General features: G+C 37.6%; 1 protein-coding gene across 1 annotated transcript; it reads right to left on the reverse strand.

The window, feature by feature from the left end:
• Positions 1-3,435: 3,435 nt before the first annotated feature.
• Positions 3,436-7,650, reverse strand: LOC112180236 (protein NRT1/ PTR FAMILY 5.10). The gene is made up of 5 exons (XM_024318758.2): positions 7,517-7,650; positions 6,938-7,100; positions 6,647-6,864; positions 5,225-5,721; positions 3,436-4,412 (listed from the first exon to the last, which is right to left on the reverse strand). The coding sequence occupies exons 2-5, from the start codon at positions 7,074-7,076 to the stop codon at positions 3,596-3,598; spliced, it is 1,671 nt and encodes a 556-aa protein (XP_024174526.1). The 5' UTR covers positions 7,077-7,100; positions 7,517-7,650; the 3' UTR covers positions 3,436-3,595.
• Positions 7,651-10,663: the final 3,013 nt, after the last annotated feature.

Below are 10,663 nucleotides of genomic sequence, written 5' to 3' on the forward strand. Positions count from 1 at the left end.
ATTAAAATATCTGTATCTACATATCTATCGGAACATTGAAAAAGGGAGATATCGGAAATGTCGGGAATATATCAGGGATATAGGAGAAAATATATCTTCTGCCAAAATACATACATTTTCTCTCTAAATTTCAATAAGCCTAAAAATCTGACCTTGCTCTGTTCTAATTGATAGGGGAAGACAATCAATTCTATACTGCCATTTTTCTACGTCCTTTTTTTTTTTTGGGATGGATGTCCTCCCTATTAAAAAAATTCAAAAATAGTTTCATGTAGGCGTAGCTGAAATATAATTGAATTCACAACCAAGGATTAAAATATCTATATTTACATATCTATCGGAACTTTGAAAAAAGTGAGATATCGGAAATGTCGGGGATATATCAGGGATATAGGAGAAAATATATCATTTTTGAAAAATAGAGAAACTGTGCTTTAGTTCAGGTACCATTACAATAGTTTTAAAAGTTAAGGTACCAAAAAATGCAATATACGATAGTCCAGGTACCATATGAGTATTTTTCCATAACAGCAATATGGACACGTTGGCACCACGTAAGCAAACATAACGGCAGAATGGATGGAAGTACCATATGGGCAAACGGTGCTTTAGTTCAGGTACCATCAGAGTAGTTATAAAGTTAAGGTATCAAAAAATGCAATAGGCGATAGTTCAGGTACCATATAAAGTTTCTTCCCTAATTAAACATGCATGCACGTTTGGTACCATTAATTGGTTTGACCAATGATGAGTTGACATATGGCATTGAGCATTCAAATTATGCAAAGACCAATCACATGGCATGCACGGATCAGAAGCATTTATTCTTCCTTTATCTTGACTGTGAAAACGCATCGCATCATCCTAGACCCCTTATCCTTTTCTCTTCTATCACAACCACCACAATTAATATAAATACCCTCTTCATCTCATTCTTTTGGAGGAGAACCTAGATACCTACAGCGCCGCACCAAAAACAGGGCAACCCTTTGGGATGCTCCTTTCTCCACCTTCCTCCTCCTTATTTCATATTTTCTTTAGTTTTATTTTAGGAATTTGAAGGATTACTCTCCCAAAATCTTCAAGGATTCATCAAAGGCTTCAATCTCTACAAGATTCAAGACTTGGGTAATTGTGGGAGTTGTAATTCAAGACTAGTTGTGCTAGCTTTTTAGCTATTTGTGACTATTCTTGTTTTCTCCTACACCTCATATGGTACATGGACTATCGTCTATTGCGTTTTTTGGTACTTTAACTTTTAAAACTACCCTAATGGTACCTGAACTAAAGCACAATTTCCCAATGTGGTACTTCCATCCATTCTGCGGTTAAATTTGCTTACGTGGTGCCAACGTGTCCATATTACAAGTTAGGGAAAATCCTCATATGGTACCTTGACTATCGTCTATTGCATTTTTTGGTACCTTAACTTTTAAAACTACTCTGATGGTACCTGTTTCTGGTGGCTTTCTCCTTCAATTTCGTATTCGAGGGGTTATAAGGATGGTAATTTACACTCGTTGCGTGATTGCGCGGACGGGTCGCTTAGTAGTCTAATTCCTCAATCTCTAGGCCTCTTGATGTGAATTAAGGATCCTTGAACTTGCTCTAATTCATGTCAAGTGAGTCCCTACGACCCTTGAACCAGAGTAGGAATACCATGAAAGGGACTTTTGGTCCTTAATCCTTGAACCACCTTGGATACTACTACCGCCAAAGGAGGAGATTTGCATCTACATTAGATTAGCTTCCGACACATGAGATTTGATGAAGGAACCTCTCTAGCACCCGACATTCCCATCTATTTGGTTTATACTTTTATTAATTTCTTTGCATTTTTACTAGTTGCTTTATATTTTATTACTTTGTGTTAAGTTAAAATCAACTCCCAAACATTGAACTCTTCCACTCATTTGTGCATATCCACCACTGGGCTCTTAGTTTTGATTAGGCTTTGGTGAAAATCAAAGTCGAGCATTGCTAAGGCTTGGTGCCTTAGATTAGCCTTTTATTTGTTTTATTTTTCTTTATTTGTTTAGTGACTTTAGTTCCGACTATCCAAGAATTGTGGTTAGCCACTAATCCCCGTGGTACAATAATTTTGGGCTTAATACTTCCCTATCTTGACACGATTCGTACGCTTGCGCGTATATGCATCAAGTCACCAACCATTGGAAACGGCTGTCGGATTTTGGTCTTCTTTTTGTCGGAATTTAATGTTTGTTTAGTCCAAGAAAAAAGTAGATGGAATTAAAGTTTTCCATTGGAAATAATTGTATATCCGATGAATTAGTTGTGACCACAATTTTTTGTCGGAATATCTATTTCCTACGACGTAGTTTCAACCACTTGTTTTGTTGGAATAACTATTTCTGACAAATTTTTTCCAACCACAAGGTTGTCGGAAAACTTTTTATATGAGATATTTTCAACCAACACCTTCGTCGGAATAAATATTTCAGACTAATGTTGGATCATTATATATATATATATATATATATATATATGCCCTAAAACATGTAAATTACTTGTTCTAAAAGTCCAATTTAGTGTTGACTAATCTAATTCCATGTTTTGTAGAAAATCTTAACAAGAGGAGAAAAAAGTGAAATTTCGGCGAATTTTCCATGCACCACCACTTTTGGCGGCACAAGTACTTTGTGAAGCAATCACAGAAAAATAGAAGTTTAAATGGAGCAATGACGGCATTAACCATAAAGTTCATATGCTAAGGATGCAGTTTGATCATTTCTTTGGCTGGAGATTATAGGGGAAGTCCACGAAAATCGTTGTGCAGAACAGTTGTTGCAAAGCAGAAAATTGCATTTTAGAATCAGCTTATCAGGAACAGTTTTGGAGAGCTTTTCTTACAACATTCCAAGTGGACTCTTGCAAAAAGGCTAGCATTCCTTGAAGACATGATGTTTTAATACAATATAAGCCTAAGAACTAGTCGGAAAATCATCAAGAAGAGGGAGGTAATGCTCAAAACATGCCTCCTGAGAAGGCAGAACTATCAGCTTTTCACAAAACCTTTTGGGAGATCTTTTCCCGCGACTTACTTCGAGATTTTCTCAAAGATTGTAGATCAATCTAGAAGACATGACGTCATACAGTAGGTAGGAGAATCATCCAAAAACATGGCAATAGCAAGTCAAACCTAGTCCAAGAAGGAAGCTTCAAAAGCAAAACATGAATCCTAGTCAAATGAGTGTAGCCATCGGTGTCTAGCAGCGGAGTTTGGGTCTCCCAAGAAGTAGCCCTCGGCGCTGGTGGCTGTGAAATGGAAGAGATTGCGTACACAAATATGTTTTGTATTTGTTGTGCCGTGTTCTCCTCAAACTAGGTCTATTTAACTCCATTCCTTTTTGGGGTTACCCACCATATTGGGTGATTTATGTCATCTGACAAACAGTATCAATCGAGATTAAAATCAAATGGAAAGGAATCTTTCCTGACTAGACAAGAGTGCCAGTACGTGTTTGTGAGAGAATAATACTCAACACAATTGATTTACATATTTACTTTTCATAATTACCACAACAGATGTGATGACACTGCATTTTGTGGTAATTATAATGATTCAGATTTGTGTTTATATTGTACTAGCCCGATTATAAATGTAAGATTTTGCAAAATACATGTAGGCCAACAATCCTACTGCACTGAGTGCTGCTAGTAACCAGTAAAAGTAATCAAGATGTGCAAGATTAAGGTTGTCAGAAAACCAGCTAGTGTGGCCTGCCCAACTGGTTACTTCCTCAATAATAGAGATAAGAAAGCTGCTCAGAAAGTTTCCCACACCCAATATACTGAGGTAGAGGGCGAGTCCTATGCTTCTTAATTCATTTGGTACCTGATCGTAGAAGAACTCTTGTAGACCAACAATGGTGAAAACATCAGCCAGTCCATACAAAAAGTACTGAGGAACCAACCACCAAATACTCATTGGAATTGTGGCACTTGGCAGATCAACCAGATCATAATCTTTGGCGGTCTGAAGCCTTTTCATCTCAACTAAAGCTGCAACGACCATAGTCATCATATTGAAAAACATACCAGTTCCGATTCTTTGTAGCATTGTAATGCCAGAGGGTTCTCTGGTGATAGCTCTTGCCATTGGAACTAAAATGCGGTCATAAATGGGTATGATCATCATTATGGCAAGGCAGATAAATGATTGAAGTGAAGCAGCTGGTATGTCAAAACCGGGCACAATAGTTCTGTCCATGGTAGCACCTTGCTTGGTGAAGAAAGTACTGGACTGTGCACATACAATAGAATATGCCAAGCATGTAGCCCATATTGGAAACAGCCTCAGAACAGCCTTTGCTTCCTCAACCTCAGCGATGGTACACACCTTCCCATTTTTTTTCAAATTATCTGGTGCAAGCAAGGCTTTGTTGAGGAACCTGCAAAATTAGAGGAAAATGAACTTAAAAGAAGCTTCAATAGAGCTTTGGTCGAGTACTTGAACTTATGAGATCAATTACAGTTTCCTGTTGTCAGCGACATGAATAACAAAGATTTACATTATAAGGGAAATATACTAAAGTGGAGTGAATAACTTTAGTACAGCAAATAATACATAGGAGACTTTTAGTTGGAATGACGGCTTTTTCAACAAACAAAGTCACTTTACAAGACATAACACAAAGTTCCATTAAATGGCGAAGTACAAAAGCCCCCAAAAGAATATGTAGTATAACTGATGCACTGAAACGACATAGTTCTTGCAGAACCATCTAAAACCACAATAACTGCAGCACCGGTTCGAAAAGTGCATTTATAAATTCTAAAATGCCCTTGTTACACAACAACGAACACGCATAGCTGTATAATGACAGATTTTTCACTCAGTGTACCTTAATCCCAACTATTATATGCCTGAGTACAAACTAATTGGCATACATCAGACCCAAAAAAAAAAAAAAAAACTGGGATTCATATAAATAATAGGAAGAAATATGACAATCTTCGTTACATGCTGTGTAAAACTGATAGGGACAGGATCCAAATGGGAAATATAAACACTTGGTAAGAATCTTCATCTATCAAATACTTTTAAAAGTCAGTACTCCCTTTCAAAAAAAAAAAAGTCAGTTCTCAGAAGAGTCATGCAAGATAAATTGGGCTTCATATGTATCAAACTCTTTTATTGAATCTTTCTCAGAGTTTACTCTTCATTCTCTTTAATCTAAACCTATGCATATAAGATGCTTACTTGAATTGTTCAGAACTTTGATCAGGCAAGGTTCCACGGGATTCCTCTTCAGAAGCTATTGCAGAAGGACTAGTTCGCCGGTTCCTTAATGCAGCAACAAAAACCTTGCCGATTCTCACAAATGGGCTTTCCTCCTCCCCTTTGATGCTATATCGGTATGTCCTAGTTCCACTGACAAAAATAATCAGTGCAAGGACCATCACAACACAAGGAATTCCAAAACCCAGACCCCAGCTTAGATTGTCCTGTATGTAGATCAATACTGAGAATGTCAATATTATGCCTGCATTCATACCAAAGTACCACCAATTGAAGAATGAGCTTTTCGCTTTGCACTCCTCTGGATCTTGTCCATCAAACTGATCTGCCCCGAAAGCCTGAACACAGGGCTTATGTCCACCTTGCGCAACTGCTACTAGATATAGAGAGAAGAAGAATAACACTATTTGAAGCTCAGAAGAAGTAAGCAAGGCCGATATGGTCAACAAGCCGAGTCCCTGTTCCAATATAGGTCAAGAACAATAATATTCAAACATAGCAAGATGTAGAAAACAATAATCATTGGTAACTTGCTCCTCCATCAGAAGGTAAAGTGAAATATAGATCAAATCTGCAGTATTTTTTAGTACACTGGCAAAACCAGAATTCAGTTTAAACCAGGCCAAAAGGTAACACGTGGAAAGACCATGACTGAATTCGTGAAAAGTCTACATTAAAAGTAGTTCGTGACACGAATACTTTCATTTTCCAAACTAAACTACTGTGACAAGAATACTCATTTTCTCACTGTCAGCCAGACAGCCATAATTCTGTTGAAATTTAGAAAGGGACAAGGCAGACTGGTCAATCTCCTAGTCCTAGCCTCCTAGGCAAGGAAAACTGAAGTTTCCTGGTACACAAAACTGAGGATGCAACTCTTCTTGATGCGGCAGCTTTACAGTTGCTACCGGCACCAAAAGCCTTTTCCCACAAAACCACCATAAGCTTCATCAACTACTAAAGTTATGCCTTGAAAGGGCAGAGGTCCACTACCAGAGCACAAAAATTCCTATACATCTCATCCTGGGTTCGGTTACGTAATTGCATAACTTGGAATGCAGATTAGGTTTTAACAAGTGCTAAAGTATAAACGCAAGGGTATTTTGGCCATTTTCACCAGGGAGAAGAATATGCTGGTGCATAACAAGTAAGGAATGTCAGTGCTATAGTATGAAGACTCAGGTTACCAAAAAGGCGGTAATTGACGATGTGACCTAAGTGATTCACAATGTAATAGTTGAGTGACCAAAGTAATATATTTGAAACTTCAGTGACCAAATTATTGAATGAGCCATAGTTGAGTGACTATTTATGAAATTTTCTCAAAGCGGAAAAAAGAAACAAAATAAAATAAAAATAAAAAATGGGATGAAAGCGACAGACCAAAATGTAGAGGAGAGAAGCAACAATAATGGTGCGATAGCGACCCAGAAAAGAATCCGCCACGAATGCTCCCAACAGAGGAAGCAACTGCGCCGTTCCGGACCATATGTTCACATTCTCCGCCGCCGTCACCGTCGACTCTCCCAACGGCCCCGTCAGAAATGTTATCAGATTGGAGCTAATCCCATAGTACGCGAAACTCTCCGCAACTTCCACACCTGAGTCAAATTCAAATGATTCTTTAGCTTCTCAAATCTCAATACTGCAAGTGAAGGCAAGTGATTGCGTTACCTATCATGAAGGAAGCGGAACGCCAACCGCCTGAGGTGGATCTGCGGACCTGATGGCCTTTGTAGTCAACGGCGCCGTCTACGACGTCGTCTAGGAGTGGAGTTCGGGTCTCCGGAGATTCTTGGAGAGAAGTAGCCATTGCCGGTGGTTGGGTCGAGTAGGGGTAGATATTATTATTTCGTACCCAACTCCTTCATTTACTATATACTAAAATAGATAGTGGTACAGTCTTGGCTAATAATGAGATATCTATTAAATTATATCTAACAATTTAATAATGAATTCTGATTACTATTAGATATCAATACTGTGGAAGATGTTCAATAGATTCATGCCTAATATAGATAGCAAACTTATTAATTTGCTATACTGCAGCTCTTCAACTGATTCATGCCTAACATTATCAAACACTCTATTCTGATTACTATTAGACATCTTACCAAATTATTGAACATGTTCTGATTACCATTAAACTTTTCTCTTCAATACGTCATCAGTCAATAGGTTGGTGCTTACACTCTATTCCGTCTTGGATAGTCGTACCTGAAAATGATTAATGTGTGGTTATATCCAATGCTGGAAGTAATAAGCTCACTTCATAATATGGACTTTATTCTACTCATGGAAATACATATGAGCATTCTGCCATGCCATATACAATATTACCAAAAACCCCAATATGCTATTATGTATCCCAAATCTTCATGTTTTGGATAGTGAGTTTTCTATTCTAAATACATTTATTGGGTGATTTGTTTGTTTTAAGATCCTGATAATTATTTTGTTTTGATTTTGTAGGTTCTATGCAAAGGAGATTCTCAGTTGGTTTTTCTGCCTCTGGTTTTTGCTGTTGGTTTCGTGTTCCATTGTTATTCAGGTATGGAGTCAATCTTCTGTTGTTGTTGCTGTGTTATAATGAACATTGTTAGCAATGATTATTTGATTGGTTATTTAGCCATGTGGTATGAAAGTGAATTTTTTCTGCATAATTCCGTTCTTCTTGCTTCCTTATCAATTTTTGTGGGTGAGTGAGTGTAATAGATTGGGTTACTTAGTTGGATGAATATAGTGAAGTATATTATTATAGTGAAGAAAGCTTCTGGAGGCACCAAGAAGAAATGACTTGGGCTTAGTCAAGATAGGATTCAATATATATATATATAATATACTTCCAGAAGCTTTTGATGGAAAGAATCTAACGATTCATTGCTCACAATAGGAAGAATACATCACTATTCTTCCCATTATAAAAAAGCTAAAGAATCATAATAAGAAGAATAGTGATGTCTTTGTAGGAACAAAAATTTGCCCCATCTGCATTGTTTATATATTGTTCTGTTATAGAGGAAATTTATTCTCTTTATCTTCCTATGTCATCAGTATCATTAGTACAATTAAGAGTGGTACCTCAATGTCTGTCGACGTTGGGTATTTACTCATGATTCAAGTAGTTGAAAAGCTACAAGCAGTATATATATGGTTTGGTTGCCTACAGACTTGAGTTATTTCCTATTACATCTTTGAACAATTACAGTTTGCATGTTTATGTACTTTTGAATCATCACTATATCCATTTCTGTATCACTGATCTTTATTTACTGCAGTAATGTTTGGGTATCCGCAATGATGTCCTGACTCTATTGATTGTTAATCTCTTGTATCTTGATTGTTAATCTCTGTAAATACCATACATATTTACCTACTTCAGGAAATGATTACTAATCCCCTCAATATATTGTTTAACATACATACAATGCAGAGAAGGGGTATTTTTTTTTCACAAACATATAATAAAGCGACTATCTTGCTTCAAGTCACTATGTGAAACTAAGATGCATGAAGTCAACCAACCCAATGCAGCCATCATTAGTATCCATTTTTCTATTGTTTGCTATCTGTGGTCTACATAACCATATTGCCACTGATAATGTTTAAATTCTGGCACTAATGGAAGTGTGTATGGTTGTTGAGATTGTAATGGGACGGTGTTTGGTGCTGGCAGCTGGATGGAATGATTGTATGTTTGAGAGTTAGTGTGTTAGAATCAGTTCAATTAGGCAGAGACAAAATGAAAGCGTTAGTGTACCAAGTGTCCCAAATGGGGACAAAAATGAGACAAGTATTGGTTTTATTCAGATGGCATATGTTTTGTTATATTATTTACTTATTCAAATGTTGAATTCAACATGTGTTCTTTTGTGTGATAATGTTGTTATATGACATGGTGATTCTGCTTAATTTCGGTCCTAATTCACATGTAAATTCTCGCAACATGCAAAAATTCTATGCATAGTGATAGATTAATGTGTTCTCCCAAGCCCCCGTATCTAATTTACCCTTTGACTGTGTCCAAGTGAATTACTATATGTTTTACCTTTTAAGGGGGGCTAGAAGTTGACTTTTTGTTCGGGTCAAAATTTGAGAAATTTTGTTCACGGAAGTTGTAGGGAACGTTAAACCGAGTCCGTGGACATGTGGTACACTTAAATCGGAGTTCGTATGTGAAAGTTATAGCTTAAAATATGGAAGTTACTGTTCATGGTAATAAAAATATATATATGGAAAGTTACCACTGTAGGTTTCCATTTTCGGAAACCCACGGTAACTCTCCCTTTGCTCTCCCCCGATCTCTTCCTCCCTCATTTTCGCCGGTTTCTTCTTCCCCTAAATTCTTCGCCGTCCGGCGATCAATCGGTGGACAACCGGCCACCACAAGGTCACCTTTTCTCCCTTCCCACGCTGGTGCCCTTGGATTTCAATGATTTGGCCGAGAAACCTCAAATCGAAGCAAGAACCATTACAGCTGCAGTTTGGCTTCTTCCGGCAATTCCTTCATTTCCGGCCATCTCCGACCGCCAAACCTAGTCTAATAGGGGCGCCTCGAGCCGGTGATCGTTTGCCCTCAAGTTTCTAGCTCCAATTTACCGTGTGGAGGACGAATTGAAGGAAATTTCAAACCTAGGGTTTGAAATTTCTGGGTTTTTCTTCACCGGCCATTTTCGAGCGTTTAAAGGTAAACTTGGAATGTGTTGTAGTTGAGAAAATTATTGGGTCTGTTGTGATGTTGCTGTGGCCGTAATTTGGTGGCCATCGGAGGTAGTGGTCGCCGGCGCGTGGGCCCCACGCGCAGCCACTATGGGTGGCGCGTGGTGGCGCGTAGAGCTGAGTTTTAATTACTGTTTTGGCTCCAAAAATCCTATAATGATTGTAGAATATTATATATGAAGTTTGGTGGAAATTGGAGGAATTACGAATTGAGTATAAATGGTTAATTATCGATTTACGTGAATTCGATCGCCGAATTTCTTTCGAATTTACTCTAGAATTTATATATCGATGAATGAATATTATTGGAGAATTACGGATGGATTCGATGTGAATTGAGAAGTTGGATTTTGAAGGGGGACGTTTTGAATTTCAATTTCTAATTATCGTAAAGTTAATTTCCGTCCTGTAAATATATTTTTACGGGTGCTATTCGTACAGGACGAGAGGAGTCTCCATACGAGGAAAATACCGAGCGACGTCAGGATTGACCACATACTGTGAGTGGACCTTTATTTTTAAGAAACGATGCATGCATTTACTTTATCTAATTAATGCTTTATCAATTAACATGACGTTTATCGAGCATATGATATTAATTTCGGATTATCATATTTTTATTTGGTGAATGCTTCTAGCATGATTTCGAGTTATTATTTTCTATGCTCGATTTGGATAACA

This window comes from Rosa chinensis, chromosome 7, assembly GCF_002994745.2.
Source record: "Rosa chinensis cultivar Old Blush chromosome 7, RchiOBHm-V2, whole genome shotgun sequence".
Classification (NCBI taxonomy): Eukaryota; Viridiplantae; Streptophyta; class Magnoliopsida; order Rosales; family Rosaceae; genus Rosa; species Rosa chinensis.

Bases quoted from the DNA above. Each gene is read 5' to 3' on its own strand.
- LOC112180236 (XM_024318758.2), bottom strand. From the start codon at position 7,076: ATGGCTACTTCTCTCCAAGAATCTCCGGAGACCCGAACTCCACTCCTA. The intron at 6,865-6,937 runs GTAACGCAATCA...AATTTGACTCAG, and splicing joins TTCCGCTTCCTTCATGATAG to GTGTGGAAGTTGCGGAGAGT. The intron at 5,722-6,646 runs GTCTGTCGCTTT...ATATTGGAACAG, and splicing joins CTTCTCTCCTCTACATTTTG to GGACTCGGCTTGTTGACCAT.